At 45.2% G+C, this 22,522-nt stretch overlaps 3 protein-coding genes across 3 annotated transcripts; all 3 read left to right on the top strand.

The window, feature by feature from the left end:
- Positions 1-492: 492 nt before the first annotated feature.
- On the top strand, positions 493-1,203 carry LOC128707486 (ecdysteroid-regulated 16 kDa protein-like). Its single transcript, XM_053802439.1, has 4 exons — positions 493-592; positions 661-780; positions 850-1,019; positions 1,105-1,203. Exons 1-4 carry the CDS (start codon positions 493-495, stop codon positions 1,201-1,203), a joined length of 489 nt encoding a protein of 162 aa, XP_053658414.1.
- A 10,924-nt stretch (positions 1,204-12,127) lies between these two features.
- Positions 12,128-17,189, top strand: LOC128708131 (echinoderm microtubule-associated protein-like 2). Its single transcript, XM_053803090.1, has 7 exons — positions 12,128-12,347; positions 13,412-13,744; positions 13,829-14,138; positions 14,559-16,116; positions 16,597-16,684; positions 16,762-16,988; positions 17,064-17,189. The coding sequence occupies exons 1-7, from the start codon at positions 12,128-12,130 to the stop codon at positions 17,187-17,189; spliced, it is 2,862 nt and encodes a 953-aa protein (XP_053659065.1).
- A 2,979-nt stretch (positions 17,190-20,168) lies between these two features.
- On the top strand, positions 20,169-22,204 carry LOC128708396 (rab-like protein 6). The gene is made up of 4 exons (XM_053803372.1): positions 20,169-20,295; positions 20,373-21,025; positions 21,088-21,936; positions 21,998-22,204. The coding sequence occupies exons 1-4, from the start codon at positions 20,169-20,171 to the stop codon at positions 22,202-22,204; spliced, it is 1,836 nt and encodes a 611-aa protein (XP_053659347.1).
- The last annotated feature ends 318 nt before the right edge of the window (positions 22,205-22,522 follow it).

Here is a 22,522-nt window from a genome sequence, read left to right as displayed (position 1 = left end):
AGGCATTTGGTGGACGTTCGCTTATCGCCCCATCCAGTGACTAGAGAATTACGAAATTAAATCTCATTAATCTTTGAAACAAACCTTCAACCGTCCTTTTGATTTGCTGCTACTTTCGCGTTGGTTAATATCACATGCGTATTGCAGAGTTAGAATAGCAATTTTGCAAGAAGACGCAATCGAAGGCCTGAACTCTCTTCCCTGCTGTAGAGATATGGTCGGAACATTGACCTTATAAATACACCGAATAGAGCTGGATGCTGCCCGACACACATCTTCATCGTCATTGCTCGAGAAATCTCATTAGATTAAACGCAAGCGATTATTGCCTGCGTTGCAGCTCGATGCTGATAATGGCCCAGCAAAAACGCAGTCCATTCATTGGAAAGACAACTTATCTGTTCGGGTAGAATAACGCCTCGGCGAGGCTGATTTTTAGTCGGTAGCGATTGCTTTCAGCAGCAACAGCGACATCGTCTAGGTTCTGTGAAAATGAAGTGCCTCCAAACGGTTGTCTCCGTCGTGCTGCTGGCGCTGTGCCTCCATGTGGTGTCTGCCGAAGTGGTAAACTTCCAGAAATGTCCTGGTGAAGGTGAATGGTGATCATAATACTCAATATTTCCGCACGTGTACGATAACTGCTTTTTTCCACTCGATAATCCACAGAAAAGTGTACAATTCACGAGGTCTCGATCACCCCATGTCCGGAAGCTGAGAAAGGAAATGTCTGCACCCTCCTCACTAGATCGCAAGTTAACATAACATTCGATTTTACTCCCGGTAGGTTAAAATAGGACCAGAGTTTGATTCAAGTTTATTAATCATGTTTTTTTTTCAATGTGTTGCTAGAGTTCGCTGCTCATAACCTCACCGCTGATGTGTCCTGGACTAGGCCCAATTTAGATCTGCCCTTTGTCGGAATGGATAAGGAAGCCTGTGAACGTACAAATTGTCCGGTAGTAGCCGGTAACCGGCAAAGGTATACCTACAATTTGACCATCAAAAAAGAGTATCCTCCGGTAGGTGTCACTGGCTTCATATTCGTTTGATATAGACCCAACTAAGGTTAGAAGGTCAACATGACGATTTTACTTCTCCCCACAGCAATATTACGACGTCAAGTGGAAGCTAACGAGCGACAATAATGACTCCTGCTGCTTCATTGTGCCGATCACCATCGCCAAGAAAAAGAAGGCTACTTAAGTTACCCTTCACGATGATGACGATGGATTGGTTGGGCGTACCGAAACATTCAATTACACCTGATCATGTTTCTTTAAAGTGTCTACACACATTTACACAGCTAGCATCACCTATTATTAATGCTCCCAACCGTGTAATAAGACGATGAAATGAATCGAATATCAATAAAAACGATCGCAACAGCCCAACTGTTCACAAGAGAATGATGAAGCTCGGTGTACTATCGCACTCATGTGCCCCATCGCGCCCCCCGCTTAAGTAAACATTTAACAAACCCTTAACCCACACATCGCACCACTCGTACAGAAGGTCAACGGTGCGTAAGAATTGGTGGAGCCTGTTGATACCGCATATCAGCATGGGAAAGAAAGAGTGTGGACGCGTGCGATCAACAAAAACGATCCCAGCTCGCTCTGAACTAGAGGGAATTTTTCAATAAGCTCCAATACTTTTTCAAAATGCGATTAAAAAACAAAGTGATATGTTTTGTTTCCACTTTTTGCTTTTGGAATCTATGTTTATATAGCACTTATACAACACCTTTTTAGAAATAAAATACCCGTACTTCGTAATACTTCACGATTCCGAGAAGTTATGAGATTTGAGAATTACTATCTAGAACTGGTTCAAATCGATGCCCTTGCCTCGTTGAGAATCAACATCATACAGAACCATACAAAAAGTCGATAGGATTGAAATCCGGGGAGTTGGCTGTTTACACTCCGGGGAGTTTTGTCTAACAAGTCGCTTACGTAGTACTGAAACCAGAATTGGACCAAATTTCCTCCAATTCTGGTGTACTGTTCTGCTTGAACACATAGTACTCATCTCCGTTCTAGTTTCGGAGACTGGAGGCAACAAGCTACACGAAAAATGAGGTGTGAAAGTACGCCACGTTGAATTTGTGAGTTGATTTTCACAAAATACCAAGGGAAATGTCCGTATTTAGTGTTATATCTTGTAGAACTAAAAACTTAACTTTATTATAAAAGACTTATTACAGGATTTAAATACAATCAACTGAACGACACACAACTAGTCGGCTAGGCTGCTAGGCTAGAACAACGATATATCCTCCCTGATCCCGGCACGCATCACTAGTAGAGCGATCCTTGTCCCGTAGGTCCAAGGATCGGGTCCAGGGGCAGGCAACCCCGATTGTCGTATACAACATTTAGTATAGTCGTATTAGTATCAGGAATGCTGTCCCATGATGGAGTCTACCCCTGGCCATGTTGCACATCATGTGACTGTTGCAGCACGTACAGTATCACCTTTATCCGAATAAAAGAAATTCTTGACCCCCATGACAAAAGAGGAAAATCTAAGCTCGACCCAATCTCCCGCCTACGGACCAATTGCAAAAGGTTGACAGTATGCTTCAATGACTTGATTTTCTACCAGTAATGCGGCTATTGCATAGTTGGAACGAGTACAGAGGACTATTGCAGGCTCTATTCTTCTGCCTTTTTATCATACGCGCTGTCATCGGTTGCTTTCCTCTAATAATCTTTATCGTCCCTGTTAACGTTAATGCCTCGAATGTATTTCTTTTTCTCACTGCTTTATGAACCTCCGGCTACGCTTATTCTCCTACACTCCTTCAGAGATAGCAATGTTAATTCAATTGTGTAGCCTGGAGCAAACAATTGTACAATCATCAATCATTTGAAATATGAAAGCGGTGTGGTGGATCGAACGTCATCGACAACTTATTTTCTAGATGATAGTACCATTACCAAATCCTGTTTATACCAATCTAGTGTGCCAGTTATGGCCACCATGAGCTAGTACGATGTTATCCCATGAATTTGCTGTGTGCCAAGACCGTGACATCGTCTGCGAAGAAATTTCGCAAAGGACTATGTATATTTACACCCCGTACATCCGCGTTTACGAAATGCTCAGCAAGATTGTTTTCCTTGACTGTGTGATTAACCAAAGTCCTTTGTCTAGACTCCTTTATTCAATTCTGAGAATTTGGTAGGCGATCGCTTATCACCCCATCTGTTGCCTGACGACGCTATCTGCGATCATCTATCTGATGAACAGTGAAGTTGATCTTCAGTAGTTAGCGAAAGCTTTAACCATCAACAGTGACAACGTCTAGTTTCAGTGAAAATGAAGTGCCTCCAAATGGTTTTGTCTGTCGTGCTGCTGGCACTGTGCTTCCATGCGGCTTCTGCCGAAGTAGTAGACTTCGAGAAATGTCCTGTTGAGGGTAAATAATTTTCATTCTTCGAAAAGTGTTCGATAACTGATTCTTCCCATTTCATAAGCACAGAAAAGTGTATCGTTCACAAGGTTTCGATCACACCATGTCCGGAAGCGGAGAAAGGAAACTTCTGCACCGTCAACAGTGGATCGAATGTTAGCATAACATTCGACTATACACCAAGTATGCCAAAATATGGTCAGAATGTATTTCGTGTTTATTAATTCCATTCTTTTTCAAATTAGAATTCGCCGCCGATAAGCTCTCTATTTATGCGTTTTTGACAACCCGTCAATTAGGTTTTTACCAAATCTTCGACGGCGTGGATAAAGAAGCCTGTAAATATACGAATTGTCCGCTGGTATCAGGTAATCCGCAAACGTACACCCACAATTTTAACGTTGGAATGTCGCTTCTTTCGGTAAGTGACTAAGGTTTACCTGATTAATTTAACGACTGGCGATGGTATATCACCATTCGCGAGGGCATCATAACGTTTTAATCATATTCCACAGGGAAGATACGCAGTCACGTGGAAGATGACGAACGAGAATGATGATTTCTGTTGCTTTACTGTGCCGATCAAAATCTCCAAAAGGATTAACCTCGAGGATTAAGCTTCGCGATTCCGATGGATGGATGAACGCAATCACACCTGATCATGGTTTATGGATCGCCAAAGTGTCCCCACACATGTTAACGGCTAGAACCATACGTATAAAGTAATTGGTCAATGTGATTTAATAAATTAGTAGAACTAGTTGCAAAGCAAATGAAACAGCTGTATCGACTCATTTCTTTTTACGAAAATTATGAAGTTCGGTGTGTTATCTCCTACCAGAACGTACAAGCATGCTATCGACTATTGCTGGGAATAGCCGCCAAGTCCTCTTTAATAACATATAGTGTTCAGTTAAACCCTTCCGGCCAAGTCACTATCATCTTATGAAGTTCGTGGAAATATGAGTTTCTCCCCACAATCATAGAAAGTCGCTTGAAAGGCTTCGCCAGGGTAATCTTAGTTACAGATACAAATCAGTTTCCCTTATTTAATTCTGAGAATTTGGAGGCCGTTCGCTTATCATCCCATTTATTGACAGACGACCCTCACTGCTCTGCTGATCACTGATGATCGATGAGACTGATCTTTAATCATTAGCGAAGCCTTTCACCATCAACAGCGCCGTTGTCTAGTTTTTGTAAAAATGATGTGCCTCCAAACGGTGTCCGTGTCCGTCGTGCTGCTAGCATTGTGCCTACAGATGACTTTTGCCGTAGTAGTAAACTTCCGAAAATGTCATGATACAGGTGGATAGTGCACGGATTTCTCATCCTTTGCGAATCTAGTAATAGTTTTTTCTTCAACTAATAATCATAGATAAGTGTACAATTAACAATGTTTCGATCACATCATGCCCGGAAGTTGGGGAAGGATCTGCGTGCACCGTGTACATTGGATCGGAAGTCACCATAACATTCGATTTTACGCCAGGTATGCTAATACGCGGCCAGAATGTATTCCGTTTCTGTTAATCTTAATGTTTTGTTAGAGTTCTCTACCGATAAGCTCATTTATGATGCGTTTGTGATTTACCCCAATCGTTTAATTGAGCTGCCCTTATACGGAATTGGACCTGAAGTCATAAAGCGTGCGAAACAGCTGGTGGTATCCGGTAGGCGACAAACGCACACCGAAAGTTTTCCCATTGGATTGATAAACATTCCGGTAAGTGTCCAATGATTCTTATGTAACTTAAAGCAAAAATGAAACAGTTCACGAACCATTACATCGTGGCGATTTAACTTTTTCACACAGCAACAATACGATTTCAAGTGGAAACTGAGGAGCGATGATAACGATTCTTGCTGCTTTATTGTGCCGATCATCATCGCCAGGGCAAACAAGCTGTCAAACAACACTTAAGATAGTCATTTCGATAGTTCTGAAGGACCGGAACATTTAATAATCGTTTCTTATGGGCTATGGAAGTGTCCACACAAATTGTACCGACGAGAACTACGGCGAGAACCCATGTAAACTACCAGGTAGAATCAGTTGAAGATCAATGAAATCTACCAAATCCATTTGTTTAAACAATGAGGATAGATGTATAATCGCGTTCATAAATAAAGATTAATAGAATAATTAAATATGCATAATACACAGTGACTCTTTATAATAATCATTAACCAGACTCTTAACCTAGAGCAAAGGATCGCCTACGAAATAATGATGTTAAGTGTGCCATCACGCTCATGTCATCACGTCGGTCTGTCGAAACGATTTTGTTAGATCCTACGTATCTACTCGGTGTTTGTACTGCCTCCATAATAAGCCTTCACTTTGATTCTTTCGACGAAGTCAATTGTCATCGCTTCATGAAGTATGTTCTCTATCTCTTCTATCCGTTGGAGCTCCTCGAAGACATTCTACGGGACATTTTGTACCGAGCTTTTCATTTCTCGCCTGTAGTGCCCAATTGCCTGCATAGTGCTTCACATTACCTCGTAACCTCTCCTGTTTCCGTTGACGCAGCAATTACATGTATTGCAAAACAAGTAGATGCATACAATATCAACTTTAATGTAAACTAAAGAATCAGATGCTCATGTGTATAGTTCCGCTGGACAATAGTGAAAGGAACTTTGGATTAACCGTAACCTACTCGGGTAGACAACTGGCACGTGCCACTCAACCCAAGCTCCGTAACACTCATCTTTTTGAGTTCGGAGAAATGCGACTTTCGAACCACTATCAGGGGAAGCAGCTTGAAAGGCTTCGTCAGGGTTGGACACGCAAATGAGGCTCCATTATTGGAAATCAATACCTTATTCTGAGAATTTAAAGAGCATTCGCTTATCACTGTTGCTTATCTTATATTGACTGACGACGCTATATGCGATCATCTATCTGATGAACGGGCTGATCTTCATCCATTAGTGAAAGCTTGCTAAATGCTATTAGTAAACTGTGCCTCTGACGATCCTGAGTGCTTATTCCGGTTGCTTATTCTGGGAATTTAGAGGACGTTCTCTTATCACCTCATTTAGCGACTATCGACAGTATTAGCCTCCGAGATGATCTCTGAGGCTGATCTATAGTCGGTAGCAATAGCTTCCACCATCAACAGCAACGTCGTCTAATTTCAGTGAAAATGAATTACCTCCAAACGGTTGTCTCCGTCGTGCTGCTGGCACTGTGTGTGGTTGCTGTCGAAGTCGATAACTTCCACAAATGCCCTGGTGAAGGTAGATGGTAGACGTAAATCACAACCTCCCAGAAGTCTCTAGTAACAGTTTTTTTCCACCTAATAACCACAGATCAGTGTACAATTCACAAGGTTTCGATCACACCATGTCGCGAAGCTGTCTGGACCCTTGCCAGTAGATCGACGGTCACCTTAACATTCGATTATACTCCAAGTATGCTACACTGTGATCAGAAAGTATTTCGTCGTTATTAATAACATTTTTCCAATGTTTTGCTAGAATTCGCTGCCGATAAACTCACTTTTGATGCGTTTTATATGATCAACAATTATAAATGGAATTTAAGACCTGGATCGGGAATGGAAGCCTGCAAATATACGGACTGCCCTTTGGTATCTGGTAATCGAAAAACTTACAACCACGTTTTTCAAACCGATTTTTTGCATCCAATGGTAGGTATCTTTGCTTTCTTATTTGTTGGATGAGGAGCAAAAATTTACAAAGCAAGCATGGCGGATTTACTTCTTCCCACAGCAAAAAACTAACGTCACGTTAAAGCTGACGAGCGAGAATAATGATTCCTGCTGCTTCATTGTGCCGATCACCATTCCGTACATATTCAAAGGGAAAAAAATCGGTCCACTATAGATAAGAATCCGCTACTGGTAGAATACAGCGAGTAAACTTTAGTCAAATAAATAAAAAATAAGTGCCGTAATAGAATATCAAATCAGCCATATAGGCTTTGTCTATTCGGCGAGTAAAAGAAAGTAGATGGAAAATTAGTTGCAGGTCCATAAAATGATCGTATCTGAATCATTGAAGAAGGTGAAGATTCTGGGAATTTGGAGGTTCGCTTATCATCCCATCTATTGACTGATTGACAGACGACTGGCGATCATCTATCTGACGATCAGAGCAGTTGATCGTCATTTGTTAACGAAAGCTTCCACGATCAACAGCGACATCGTCTAGTTGCAGTGAAAATGAAGTGCCTCCAAACGGTTGTGTCCGTCGTGCTGGCACTGTGCGGCTTCTGCCGAAGTAGTAAACTTCGAGAAATGTCCTGGTGATGGTAGATAGAGCACGAATACCACATCCTCGCAGAATTGTTTAGTAATAGATTATTCCACTTACAGTCACAGATAAGTGTACAATTCACAATGTCTCGATCACACCATGTCCGGAAGCTGCGTAAGGATCTCCATGCTCCTTTCATCGTCCATCAAATGTTACCATAGCATTTGATTTTACACCGGGTATGCTGGTACAGCCAGATTGCAATTCTTTTCTATTAATGAAAGTTTTTTTTTGCTATACGTTGTTAGAATTCGGCGCCGAAGACCTCTCCAGGGATGCGCTTTTGGTAAGCCCCAACTTTAATTATTTTCTTCCCTTGTTCGAAACGGATAACGAAGCATGTAAAAATACCAACTGTCCATTGAAATCCGGTGTTCGACAAACGTACACCTATGATTTGGTCTATAACTTCATGTTACTTAAGGTAGGTGTCATTTGTTTCATATTAGAAGTGTAACATTATTAAACTCATGCACGACACCAAATCAATCAATTAATTAATTTGTGACAAATTAAGTTCTTCCCACAGATGCAATTCAAAATACTGTGGAAGCTCACGAGCGAGAATAAAGATTATTGCTGCTTGGTTGTCCCGATCGCCATGTCCAGGCAGTTAAGACAAACTTAAGATGCCCCTTTCGAAGATTACGATAGATGGATGGGCGTACCGGAACATTCGATTACGTCGGTTAAAGTGTCCACATTTTAACGACTAGAGCCATACGTACGTTGTAATTGATCCATACCCTGTAGTAAACCAGTAGAATTTGTTAAAGAGCAATAAAAACGGCTGCATCCAACTATTCTCTCCCTATCTCTCTGGCTCAAGAATGATGAAGCGCAATGCGCTATCGCGTTTATGTGCCCCATCGTACCCCCGTTAAAGTAAACATTGGACAGACCCTTAACCTTGACATCGCCAAAGGCGTCTTCACCAAAGCGCGTGAAGCACCTTCCAAGACGTACACGCGCCCGAAAGGTCACCGGTGCGTGAGGATCGGTGGAGGTGTAGATACCGCAAGACAGAGCAGGAAAGAAACACCATGTACGAGTGCAACCATACAAGCAAACGATCACATCTCATCTCATTCGACACGTATGCTGTACCAAATTGGCTAACCAATTCATTCAACACCCATGCCACGGGAGCGCCCGCAGACGAAGGTCGGGCGGGATTTGTGTTCAGGGGAGGGGAACTAAGTAAAAGGGGTTTCGGGTTTTCGCTCAATACCGTTTTTGGAAAGAGGTTCAATTCAACCATAAATACACCTCTCCGGCGGCAGGGTTGAATCGTGCGGCCGTTATGGCTAGTGTGCACAGTTAGTAGTGGCCAACGATCATCAACATTAGCGCGCGGAGATACGTTGTGCTGATCGCGATCCACGATTCGACCAGAATTGTTCATCCGGCGCGACCGTGTGCACACATTTTTTCGGTGACCTCAATTGCTGACCAAACGCGAGTGTGCGTGTGAACCTTGTGAACTTCGTTACATCCTTTCTGGGGCAATCTGGATCTTGGACGCAGCGCGCTCCTGCGGGATCCTGCACACGGTATACGAAGACATCATTGCCAGTACGTCGAACAGATGATCAAATATCATCGGGTGCGATCATTAGGTAGGTATTTGCAAACAATTTCATCAGCTAAGCAAACTGAGTGATCGCCGAATGCCCGAGTAGGGATCCAATAATACCTGAAACACCTGCCACAACTGCCAAGTCCTAAGGGACCTCAATTGTAATTCCGCTTAGGACCTCCAAAAAGCTTACTCCACTACTGCCTATAAACCTTGACAAGATCCTTGGCGAGGATATCCACGAGTACAGCTCTCGGAACCTTCGTATTCCGAACTTCCGATATTCCACACGGCTTTCATGGACACAGAGTCACGTGATGAAAGTTGAAAGGTAGAGCGACCTTAAAGACAAGGTGATACACAATTATGGCGCCAAATGAAAACACTCACACCCGATCGGAACGGAGCGGTAGCAAGCATTTTAAATATGCCTAACGGTCAACCTGCCACCTGTTCTCCATGGAGTTCGCTAGAAACTGTCATATGGTGTGCGGCGAAGAAAAAAGACAACAAAGGGAGAAACCCTACACCTTGTGCGTTCTCTTTCCTGCCGGACGCACAGGTTCAGGTATACGAGAAATGGCACCTATTTACCGGTGTGAGTAATAACAATACAAGGTGCGTTTATAGCACTGCTACGCACACTACCTGCGCCTTAGCAAAGCGATCGTGCGCTAGTGTGTGTGCCGTCGCAGTTTCATCTCTAATTTCTATAGGGAACGGCGACTGTTGCACTCGCTGTGTGCATTTCTCCTAAACCATCGCGATTTTTAGCTGCGCGTACACGGAGGCTCCGTAGCGGCGGAGTATCGTGCGCTGAAAGAACTGTGTTGCCGTGTAAGCAGGGGAACAATTCCATCCCCTTTTTGCAGCATCAAAAGGGAATACTTGACCCAACACTTGATGTGCAAATTTGCGCGACAAAAGCGACCGTCCCATAGAGATCGAAGAGAAGTGCTCAGTGAAGTGTGCAACTGCGTGTGAAGTTTCTGCTCGCAGAACGCAGAAAGCCAGTGAACTTCAATTAAGCGAAACGCGACGCGTGTTAAGTGTAAATATTTGGTGACACAACAGGCACCGTATCGCGTGTGTGTTTACAAGCTGATCCATGGTAGACCCCCGGAGCTTAAAGTTTGGATGACGATTTCGAAAGCTCGCGCACAATATTGCCGCATCGCATTTGTTCTATTTTTCCGCCTCACGAAAGAAAGGCGACCGCCCCAAGAGGGAAACTGGAATGTCGTTGGAAAACAGCACAGTTGGCCCACTTTCCGTAAAACCACACGACATTCCGGCTGCTCGTGTCCAGCAGCAGTAGATGGTGGTGGTGGTAAATCCCGATATTGGTAGGTGGCTTTTTGCCAAAAAAAAAACAGCGCAAAGAAATAGCCGAAACTAATAACAGATGAAAAAATAAACCATTATACCACTGGATTCCGCATACAGGGAGGTGCTTCTCACACCAGCGTGGAAGGTGTCTCGTGCGTTCCGGCGAGCTCCCAATACCCGGTGTAACGGTACAGCGAACGGCAGCCAGGCCTTCCCCCCAGTTCAACTGTTGTGAAAGGAAAGCAAAACTGTGCCACAAGCTACCACCCCGTTCCGGCAAACAAAACCCCGTAAAAACAGAGGACGCAGTGAAGAAAGAACTCGCCGGCTTTTCATCTCCAGCCTGCCTGGTCGGTGGAGGAGAGAGTGCATTTTATAAAGCATGGGAAACTGTGCTGCTACTAAATTTTCTCGTGACGTGACAAAACTGGAGCAAAAGCAGCAGCAGCAGCTTGCTGGGTTTTAGTGGAAGGTTCATTCGTTCTTGTGCAGTTCGATCGATTGGTTTCGCCGCGTTGCAGAACCAAATGTTGTTGCGCTGCGTGCCGTGCACTGCTGCCTAAGCGTTATCTAAACAATAACAAACCCCAACCGTGCGGGGAGAGATCGGCGTTATCATCGAGGTGGCCCCACCATTGCTAAAGGAGGCGAAAAAACGTACACCGAACGTGTCTAAAGTCGTGATGTTATCGCGTACGGCAAGTTCACGCTCATTAAACCGTTTGCTCGCCGCTCGCATGCTTCTCTCGCGGTAAAAAGGCATTAATATTCACACCCTATGCGAGACACGTAGACTGTTTGGCATTTTATGACAAACCCGAAGAAGATACGGCTACAGAAGAAGGTGGAAAATGGCCACCGGAAAGCTCACAGCGAGTAGTTGGTGCGGGGAGTAACCACAAAGAGAAGAGAGTACGGGCAATCACCAACGAAAACGGATGATGATGATGGTTCCAGCTCCGGTCCCCATGTTTGGCGATACAATGATGTCATTCGATGTGTGAATTAGCTGAAACATCATCCCAATAGACCCCGAGTGTGTGCTGGTCCCGGTTTCACAGGGAGCTTTTGCGCTCCTGCAAGGAACGAGTTTTAGACGAGAAAGCAAACAATTCGCCGAAGGTCTGCGTCCCGCGTTGTGCTAACTAATAGGGGGTGGATAAAGCGAAAAAAAGGGAAACTTAAATAATAACCAACAAACGGCGTGTGAAACTGCTGACGCTACTGCTGCTGCTATCCATCAAAGTTACCTTCCTCGCTGATCGGTTTCGATTCAAAAGATAGTGGCTACAGAACGCGCGATTCCATCCATCATCAAGGGGGAGTTAGTTTGAAATTGTCGAGAGAAAGAAAAAAAGCATACATCAACCTTCAAAGTTTATCTATCGACACACGGTTAACAATTCCCCGCGATAGGTTTCACAACTGTTACGAAAACGTGTTTGTGTGTTTGCTCTGTGTGTTTTTTTTTACTTCAACACTAGAACCAACAAGACATTTTGCCGGTAACGATGAGCAACGAAACCGATCAGGAAACGCCTGCTACGGTTGGTGGGGATGGGGATGTTTTAAAAAGTTCCACCATAACGGCTCAACAACATCATCATCATCACATAATGTCCACCAGCGTTGAGGAGGTGGATGAACAGATGCTGGAGATGGCACAATCGACGACCACCGTTAACAACAGCCAAGTGCAAAAGTCATACAAACATTTGCATGAATTTTCGGGTAAGTTATTAAGTTGGGTGCTTCCTCTGGAAACCGAACCGCCTCTTCAACGCCTACTTCGATTTCTAACGTAGATAGAATACTTCCATACCAAATCCAGATAAATGATAAATGTGTGTAATATTTTTTATTTTTTTTACCTTTTTAAATATCTACTTCCCCAAAAAAAAAAAGATTGGTCAACTCCACCTACGTCCATAGAATCAATCTTTGCTTCCCACTGTCACGGGAGATAGTGCGGTACAGTGATTGTGCAGTGTAGATAGAGCGCGTGTAGTCCGGTGATATCAAATAGCGCAAAACACAATACAAGACACACCACCGCAGTCGTTGTGCGGTATCCCCCATGTCGTGACCACCTTCCCCTGGCCCACCGCAGCACGTCTATCTAAACAGCTCCAAGCACTCAACACAACAACAAACCACCCGGTGTCCAGGCTCGCGTTCGTATCACAGCGAAAAATTCCGTAGCATATTCGCTCCTCCTCCTGTAGCTGGACAGTGTAGTAGGTTGATTAGAGTTGTGTTGCGCGCATGTTCCAAGCGCAGCAAAACCTGGGGAAGTACGTCGACTGCTGTGCAATTTCTCCCGTGAAAACAGCTGTCATTTTGGCACACGCGGCCGAACGCCCGGTGTCCTGTTTTTGTATTCGTTCCCTGTTCGCGGTGCGGTCCTGGTGATGACCGGTGTTTCGAGATGTGTAAAGTGTCCCACGGCGAAATATGATGTGTGAAAAGGCCCAGTTCGCATAGATGTAGTGTGTCTTTGTGTGGTTCTGTTGTGTGACGGATAGGTGATAGTATTTTGCTCAATCGGGGAGGGTTTGTAAATGTCGAAATGTCCGCAGTGCAACCCGTGCCAACACCCGGCACCAAGAAGACAACAGATGAAATGAACGGTTCCAAAGAATGGCGTAAAGTGTTGTCCCTTTTTTCAATTAAATCTCTTTGCAATTAAATCCACAAACTCTTTTACATGTACTCCAATGGTTGACCACCCAAGGTCAGTAGTGTGTGCCCTTGAACTAATCGAACGTGTTTTTCCAACTTCTTTTTTTTTGCAGAGGAAATGCTGGAAACGGAAAAGGCCGGCCTGGTGGAGCGTGTGTATGATCTCGAACGGCAAGTACTGGAGCACAAGGATGAGATCGTCTGCCTCAAGTCCACGCTGGCCGATGTGTTGCGTCGGCTGGCCACGATAGATAACAGCTACGAGAACAGCACAAGTGGTAGTGGCCGTGGTGGAACTGGCACGCCTGCAGGAGGCGGAATGAGTACGGGAGGTGGAGGAGGGGGAGGAGTACATCATGCGGTCAGTGATAACGTGTCCGGCACTGTACAGAATAGTAGTTTATCCAGCAAAAGTTTTCGCTTCTCCCGCAATACCCTCACGAGGCGTAAATGTTCTTTTATTTCTATTCCATCGCCTATATGTACTCTATTGGAAATTTCTTATCAAATATTTGTTTGTTCTGTTTTAGTGAATTCTACGGTGGAGGAAAAACGTTTCGGCCGGGTACCGTCCCGTGTGACCAGCTCACCGTCACGCATGAAGCCGAACCTCGCGCAAAAGGCCATCCACTACTCTAACGGTTCGCTACATTCCGACTCGATGAGCAGCCATTCGATCTCACCGGCACCGTCCCCTTCGCCAAGGCAACCGAATGCGTCCGCATCCGTCAACTCGCACCATGCACTGCTCGCGTCTTCCGGCATGGGAAAACGGTGGTCCTCGACGGGGGATTTCATCAGCACGCCGGGCAGCCCGAGCGGCACCGGAAGCAGTGGAAGGTGCGTAACAGATTGGTTGCCTGCCGATCGGGACTGTACAGGTCCGGCCTTTGATACGGATTTTGCGTGTCTTATAAGCTTATCAATTAAATTTCTTATCTTATCAAGTGTGATGGGCTCAAATTTCATACTTGTGGGTACCTATCAGATTTAAGGTGGTTGTACACTCAAGCAACAGTGGAAAAAGCATGTATTTTTCATATTTGCGCCCCGGCCTTTAACTTATGAACAGGGTATCTCATGAATTTTGCATAAAGTTTACGATAAAGTAGATACTGCAACTAATACCCAAAGTGTGTACTTCCTCTTTAAAGAATGTATTGCGTATTATAGAACAGGATTACAAATGATTCTAACAACTGAACACTTGAGCCAGTGTTGAATGCATGTCCTATTTTATATTTTCTTTCTCTTCCCCAGCATGTCAAGGTTTTCGGCCAAATCACTGCTGAATCTCAGTGGCAATTCTAGCCGCCAGGGCCAATCGCATCCGTATGTGCAACGTAAAAACGACGATGACGAGTACGTGAAGCTGTACATCAGCGGGCGCCCGATCGTCATACACATTCCCGAAGCACAACTGTCCACGTACGAGCTGACGAAGGTACAGCCGGCTCCAAATAGACGTTTGCGGCTCGATTGGGCGTACGGATATCGGGGCAAGGACTGTCGTTCAAATCTGTACCAACTACCCACCGGGGAAATGGTATACTTTGTCGCAGCCGTCGTCATCCTGTACAACATGGACGAACACACGCAGCGACACTATCTCGGCCATACGGACGATGTGAAAAGTTTGGCCGTACATCCGAACAAGCTGCTCGTTGCTAGTGGACAGTGCGGTGGTCATGAAGGACGCGAATCGTTACCTCACATCCTTATCTGGAATTCGGTCTCGTTGGCAACGCTAAACATGGTTGGGTGTGGAGAATTTACCGGGTCGATCAATTGTCTCTCGTTTAGCCGTGCGGACAGTGGCAACATACTGGCCGCTATTGACGATTCGCCCGACAAGATCATATCGATATGGGACTGGCAGAAGAAGGACGGTGGGCGTAAGATCACCGAAACGAAGTGTTCCGTCGATACGGTCGTTGCGGTCGAGTTTCATCCGCTCGACAAGGGACAGATCATTACGATCGGGAAGAATCACATCGCCTTCTGGTCGCTCGATCAGAACGGTATGCTGTACAAGCGGATGGGTGTGTTTGAAAGCTTCGAAAAGCCGAAGTACGTGACGGCGATCTCGTTCACGCAGGCGGGTGACGTCGTGACCGGTGATTCCAGTGGCAATTTGGCTGTCTGGAAGCGTGGCACTAACGTTATTAGCCGGTTTCTGAAGAAAGTGCACGAAGGTCCCGTGTTTACGATTTGCGCGCTAAGGAATGGTGGATTCGTGACGGGCGGTAAGGACGGATTGCTGTTGCTGTTCGACGATGCACTGCACATGAAGGCGGAACAGATAGTTGAAGCACACTTCGGTGCAGTACGTGTGGTGGCACAGGGCAAAGGTTCCCAACTGTTGATCGGCACGACAAAGAATTGCATCCTGTCCGGCGACTTTACACTTAGCCTGGTACCGATCGTGATGGGTCATACGGATATACTGTGGTCGCTGGCAACGCATCCACAGGTGGCACAATTCGTTACCGGTGGCAGAGATAGACTGTTGCAGCTGTGGGATTCGCTCTCGCATTCGGTAGTGTGGAGCAAGGATATCGGCGAACCGATACACTCGGTACAGATAGCGAACAACGGTGATGTTATTGTGGCGGGAGGCGTTGGTGGCCGTTGGTCCGTGTTCGATATTGTGACGCGGGAACTGTTGGCGACGTACACCGACGGACAGGAGGTGATACAGTGCCTGCAGTTCTCACCCGACGGGAATCTGCTGGCGGTCGGTTCCAAAGACAACTGCATCTACGTTTATCAGTGCACGAAGGTGGCGCACCGATTTTCCAAGATTGGAAAATGCACGGTAAGAAACAACGTCTCTTAGATTTATGAATCCTTAATGATTATTCAATCTTTCCCTTGATTCATGAATCTTTCAGGATGACTATATAACGTTTTGTCAATAGTTCGACTGTCGATTCATGGTTTGAATGATTCATTCATTCACAGCACTAGTACTAATGGATGTTTAAATGTAGCGTTTATCTGATTCGGATTCTTGAATCTGAATGAATCTTTGAACTGAATGAACGAATCTGATTATCTATTTGAAAGATTTATGGATCCTCAAAGATTCCCCTCCCCAACCACCATTTCACTAACACCTCCAAAGAGCATGATCCGCCACTGCTCTAAGGATTCATTAATCTTTCATGAGTCGTTTCTTCATTTGCATGACTTCTCATGAATGACTCTTCCCAAAAGATTCATTAAGCACAACACTATTTAAATGACTACTTTTTCAAAATTTCTGATCCTATTTTATTATTTTTTCCGACAACAGGGTCATTCTAGTTTCATATCACATGTCGATTGGTCAAAGGACAGCCAAATATTGCGTTCTAATTCCGGCGATTATGAAATATTATATTGTGAGTATTGATCGACCATTAATTTCCTATGTTGCGAGTTCGAAATGACAAGGAACCTTTTTTTATTCATTTACCAGGGAATCCAACACTCTGCCGTCAAATAACGAGCCAAAGCACGGTGAAAAACCTCGAATGGGCCACCCAAAATTGTTCCGTAAGCTTCGAAACAATTGGTATTTGGCCGGAGAACTTTGACGGCACGGATATCAACAGTGTGTGCAAGGATGGTGAGGAACAATTCCTTGTCTGTGCCGATGATTTCGGCAAAATTCGACTGTTTAGTTTTCCCGCATCGCAGCCAAAGGTGAGATACGCGATGGGAAGGATTGAGATTTATCATCGCAATATAAACGTATGGTTTGTTTTGTTTATTTTTCAGTCGCTATCGCATAGTTACAAGGGTCACAGCAGTCATGTAACGTCGGTACAATTCATGCACGATGGCGTGCGTCTTTTATCTGCCGGAGGTATGGACACGAGTGTACTGCAATGGAGAGTAGTGTAGGGGCCTGTGTGTTAGACAAACACCTAAATGGAGGGAGGTTTACATTCCACAAAGCATTTTCACACACCCCTGTTCCCCGTTTCCGCATTTCGCATACAGCATCCCACGGGAAATGTCGGCAAGATGCGTTTGGGATTTGCAAAAGAACAAAGTTTATTTTATTTTATCTAGCACCGATACTAACTTATTGTTTTATCACGATTAGCAAATAAGCGTAAACCGACGAATAAATTCAAATTAATCATACCGAAGCACACGCTGTGTAGAGAACACGGGAGCTCTTATGTGAAAATTGGGATGATTTTTTTTCCTAGGTTTGTTCCTTTTGTAAGGCTCGGTAGGTTCGTAATAGGAACCTATTCCGACAGCTTTGGCTACGAACCTGCCTATCAGTTTCAATCAATATCGTTATAGATGCAAGAATTCTGTTAAAATCAAAGTCTTTTAAAGTCATTTTACTAAAATCATTGCGTTCCTTTTGAGGAAAATACGAACCCATCGATTCATTCTGGATCGCCCATCACTACACCAGGGCTATCGCGTTTAATACACAGTGGTCAATCCATACGGACCGCCGCAAACTCGTGCACGAAGAATTAAGGTATTTGTATTCTAATTCATGATGCAAAATTGTGTTTCAGCAATTAGAAATTAATACATCAAAGTTATTCACTATTTTAATAAGAAATGAAGGCAAAAATGAGAAATATCTGATTATTTTTTCGGTTGTGCGCGAAACCGGAAAAGCCATAAAAAACTACACGAAACGTTTGTCAGCCACGCGGGCTCGATTAACCGTGCCGCCATGGAAATGCCACGAACGAACGGGCGTGTGTGGCGTGCTCGATTTGCAGCGTCTTCGTTTCGGACGGCTGCTCGAAATACGCTGTACTTCCGTTTTCGTTGCCGAGGTGAGCGGACGTGTGTCGCGTTGACTGGCGTCGAAAAATTGTGGTTAAGTTAGGGAAAAGTGTAAATTGTGGCTAGGATTAGGCGCGAACGAAGCGAATGCGTGGCTTATACACACATTTTCGTTGGAAAAACGGCTGAGAAAGGTTGAAATTGTGCGTTTTTCGAAGCGTCATCCCACTTTTTATGGTCGGCATTTTTTACGCACACCCTAAGTTAGGCTTGGCGTGGTTTCCCTCCTGCTCTGCTCTCATGGTGGTGGTTGGTTTGAGGCGGAAGATTTTCATCTTCGGATCTTTTACCGGGCGGTAACATAATCGTATCGGACGCGCAGTTAGTGTGAATTGAGGAGAAGATGGCAGGGATTCGTTTTGGTGTCTTAATTTGTAGATTGGGGAATTCAGTTGGGAAGTGTAACTCTACTGAGGCGCGGTAGCATTTGGTCGAAGCGCGAACCGTGCGGATGGCTTGGGCGCTGCTCTGACACACCATCGAAGCATGCGGGGATTTCCAGAAACTTGAGTTCCAATGTTCGCGTGATGTTTCGCAGTATATTCTTGTGAACTTGTAGCTTTTTAAAAGATCAAATCACAGGAGTATACTGTGAGATATTGCCGGTTTCGTCGTCCGTCGCACGGGTAAAAAAAGGCGGGGTGTTCTTTTCACCAGCGCGCCGTGTGAACGGTGTGTGTCCGCCATGTGCTTGCTATATTAAAGATACGATGAAGCATCGGATGTGTGAGTGTGTGCGTGTGCGGTTTCTCAATTTTCCTCGTATTCTTGCTGGGCGTGCTGTGCCTGGTACAACGTAGAACGGAGAAAAGGTAACTATCCTATGTGTGTGAGTGTGTGTGTGCGTACGCGCCATAACCACAAAAATATGGTGTGCCCGTTGGCGACCGAAAAAATCGTTCCTAATGGAGGTGTGTATGTGTGTGTGCGGTGGCTTGGGCATCGCCACTGTGTGTTTTCTGACGAAGAGACCCGGTCAAATGTACAGCATGATGAAAAACCTTTAAGAGCCAATCCAATGAGCTTTTTAAACGATGATATAAAATCTATAGTCCAGTATTTCTGACACAATTTGCCGGCAATCCAACTAGAAGATGTGGGAAACGAATGCCACCGCAAACACACGCGCGCGCGAGATAGAAAGTGGATAAACCTTTTCCTAACCTCACATTTTTGTTTTCCTTTCACAGACACTTCCTCGGACGCGCGCCTGTTTTAGGGCATTTCTTCGTCGAAGAAAGCCAGTCGTTTACCGGGGGGAGTTCGTATTGTGCATATTCAATGCCCAAAATGCTTTCATCCCGTGCGGTTTTTTTGAGCGCGCGTGGTTTTAAGCCGGGTGATTATGCAACAGTTCGGCACGTGAAAACTTCATAAGCATGTGAATAAATAAATGCCGGCATCGGTAGTTAATTCTTCGCTAAACATTGTTTACCATCCTTTTTACGATCATTATCCGAAAGTATGTAGGGGAGGAGGGAAGTTAGGTTAATGATTTACGAATGGAGTATTAATCCGTGAAGATGATACGTGTGGTTAGGTTCTACAAGAATAATTAGTAGATATGGAAGTTATTCTCATGGCGTATTTTAGTATAAAAAGACATCTAGTATGAAAATTTGTTACAATTTGCGCTAAAAGATGCTTGCAAAGGAAGCGATGAGCTATGAGTCAGCTTTCAACGGTTCGTTCGAAGTGCGAAAGCGTCGCGTGTTCGAAAACTTTCGGACATAACCTCAATCGTGCTTTTCGCCCGGGCGACCCGAATGACATTATTTTCGTTAAAAAGATAACATAACGTTTTGACAGTTTGACGTGTTTCGTTAAAAGGGAATAGAAATTGTTTTTTCGCTTTTCCTCTGTTTCGTCAACGTTCATATGTAAACAAAAGGAAAAACGGATCCGGGTGGGTGGACAAGTGAAAAGCCAATTCGGGTGGAAACTCTGGCAGCTGTTGTTTGGTGGACGGTCGAGAAAAAATAAGCAACAGTTTAGCTGCGATAATGTGTGTGATGTGAGCTTGCAAAACACCTCTGTTGGACATTGGAAAATAGAGTCATGTTTTCCGTGTTTAAGAAGCTAACGAACAAAAACGATGGCCCTGCCGTATCGATACCGGAGTCCGTCGGGCAGACGATGTCTGATTCGCTTAAGAAGCGATTTTCCCGAGGCGTGCAATATAACAGTATGTTACGAAATTATGCTATATGTTTTGTTTTGTGTCGTCTAAGTAAATTCCTTTATCGCTTCTTTTCTCTTCAGTGAAAGTCGTTATCAAGGGCGATCGGAATGTTGGTAAATCTTGTCTGCTGGAACGGCTGCAGGGAAAAGCCTTCATCGAGCAGTACACTCCGACCGAGCAAATACAGGTCGCCAGCATCCAGTGGTCGTTCAAAGCGACGGACGATGTCGTTAAGGTAGAAGTGTGGGATGTGGTAGATCGTGGAAAATCGAAACAAAAAAGCACCAACCTGAAGCTTACGACGGCAGGACCTGGTTCTGAACCGGACGTTCCCGTGCTCGATGCGGAGTTCCTCGACGTGTACAAGGGCACACATTGTGTCGTGATGGTGATGGACATAACCAAGGCATGGACGTTCGATTACGTTTGCCGCGAATTGCCCAAGGTGCCGACAGACATTCCGGTACTACTCCTCGGCAATCACTGTGATATGGGCCACCATCGGGTAATTAGTGCGGAACAGGTGCACGGCTTCGTCGAGACGGCCAGCCAGGAACGGAATGCCGAAATCGTTTACGGCGACAGCTCAATGCGGAACGGGTTCGGACTGCGATTATTGCACAAATTCTTCGGCATTCCGTTTCTCTACCTGCAGAAGAGTGCCCTCGAAGCGTCGCTGAGAAAAAATGCTCAGGATCTCGACATCTGCCGGTTGGAGATCGACGAATATCAGGTACGTGGCGACGAGAGTGGTAGTGTCAAGATCCTCCTTGCAAAATGAACTTTTTATTGCAGAAATCGGACGATTCGGACTATGGTCGCTTCCTGGACAATCTCATCAGCAAAAAGAAGGCACGTGAAAACACTACCAACCCGACCCCTACCAGCCCTACCGATCCGTCCGTGATTCGACCGACAAAAAGCATCATTCTTGGAGGTGGTCATCCAATCATCGTGCCGGATCGGAATTCTCATCTGGCGGTCGCTTCGACGACGGCCATCAACACAGTCAAGCTCAATCCACAGCGCCAGTCGGAACAGCCAGCCCGCACTGCGACCATGGCCACACTGTCGTCCGATATGGGGTTCGGAAAGATCGACAATGTGGATGAGTTTTGTCCGGATGGTGGCGTGTTGGATAAGTCGTTCCTTGAGGATACGGTTGACGTAGGTACGGGGCGTCAGTCATCATCCTTTTCTCCGGCCGTTGAAAGTGATGAAGATGAAGAAGATCGACACAATCCGCTCGTGTCCAGGTTTGATGATGAAGATCCTGGTGGAGAGGTAGCGACCGAACCACCGGAAGTGTACGATAAATCATCACCCTCTGTGAAGCGATCGGTCGCCGGCCTACCGACGGTTAATCCTGCTCGAATCGAACCGGAACGTACTAACAGGTACAACGAGGAAGAGATGGTGGAGGAGGAGACACAGGAGGAAGACGATAGCGAACGGAAGCTTTCGCTGTTGAGTGTCGAGCTGGAAGTGGGACGAATTACACCGAGCGTTGATAAAGGAAAGCTGCACCTTAACTACGAAGGTTGGTCCATGATCGACACGAAAGAGCGTCGTTCACCGGAAGGTGGGGAAGATGTCGTTTCCACCTCATCCGTGAGCCGGTCCAAGAGTTCGTCGGAGAAAAAGGTAAGAATTGTTTGGACAACCGATTGACAACAGTGCATGAAATGTTCTTTTCATTCCCCAGTCCAAGGATAAAGACAAAAAGCACAAGAAGAAAAAGTCCAGCAAAGACAAGGACGAAGGCGGCGGTGGTCGTAGCAGCAGCGACGGGAAGCATCACCGAAGCAGCAAACGCAAAAGCCACGTCGATGAGTTTCTGAAGGAGATGCAAACGAATGCGGCCACGTACGAGGACGGTGGCACCGTGGACGATGCTTATGAAGCGCTCTGAGATTACTGAATCTGCTTGTTGTTCCATCCCTTCCCCGGGCGTTACTACTAACCCTGTCAACGCTGAATCTCGGCTGCCGGTCCGAGCGGCACCGCGTGTGTTTCCTTGCGAATTTATAATTCTTTATTATTCCACGATAATTGTTAAGCTTCCCTTACTAAACACTACACGGCTCGGTACGGCTGCCGATTCTGTCGCTAGAAGGGCGAACGCAAACGCGGGAGAACATACAAAGTTTACTAAAAAATATATACAAATATAACAACACGTTTTAATCAAACTTGGGATATTATGTGTGGATGTTTGTGTTAGAATGGT

This window comes from Anopheles marshallii, chromosome 2 (genome assembly GCF_943734725.1).
Source record: "Anopheles marshallii chromosome 2, idAnoMarsDA_429_01, whole genome shotgun sequence".
NCBI classification, from domain to species: Eukaryota; Metazoa; Arthropoda; class Insecta; order Diptera; family Culicidae; genus Anopheles; species Anopheles marshallii.
The sequence above is the reverse complement of the archived record's forward strand: the minus strand, read 5'-3'. Positions and strand labels throughout refer to the sequence as shown.

What these genes read in the sequence shown, in the direction of transcription:
- LOC128707486 (XM_053802439.1), top strand. Translation starts at nt 493, where the DNA reads ATGAAGTGCCTCCAAACGGTTGTCTCCGTCGTGCTGCTGGCGCTGTGC. An exon ending in CCAGAAATGTCCTGGTGAAG is followed by an intron (nt 593 to 660) that starts GTGAATGGTGAT and finishes CCACTCGATAAT; the next exon opens with CCACAGAAAAGTGTACAATT. An exon ending in AACATTCGATTTTACTCCCG is followed by an intron (nt 781 to 849) that starts GTAGGTTAAAAT and finishes ATGTGTTGCTAG; the next exon opens with AGTTCGCTGCTCATAACCTC.
- LOC128708131 (XM_053803090.1), top strand. Translation starts at nt 12,128, where the DNA reads ATGAGCAACGAAACCGATCAGGAAACGCCTGCTACGGTTGGTGGGGAT. An exon ending in CCGCAATACCCTCACGAGGC is followed by an intron (nt 13,745 to 13,828) that starts GTAAATGTTCTT and finishes GTTCTGTTTTAG; the next exon opens with TGAATTCTACGGTGGAGGAA. An exon ending in CGATTATGAAATATTATATT is followed by an intron (nt 16,685 to 16,761) that starts GTGAGTATTGAT and finishes TTCATTTACCAG; the next exon opens with GGAATCCAACACTCTGCCGT.
- LOC128708396 (XM_053803372.1), top strand. Translation starts at nt 20,169, where the DNA reads ATGTTTTCCGTGTTTAAGAAGCTAACGAACAAAAACGATGGCCCTGCC. An exon ending in TGGAGATCGACGAATATCAG is followed by an intron (nt 21,026 to 21,087) that starts GTACGTGGCGAC and finishes TTTTTATTGCAG; the next exon opens with AAATCGGACGATTCGGACTA. An exon ending in AGAGTTCGTCGGAGAAAAAG is followed by an intron (nt 21,937 to 21,997) that starts GTAAGAATTGTT and finishes TTCATTCCCCAG; the next exon opens with TCCAAGGATAAAGACAAAAA.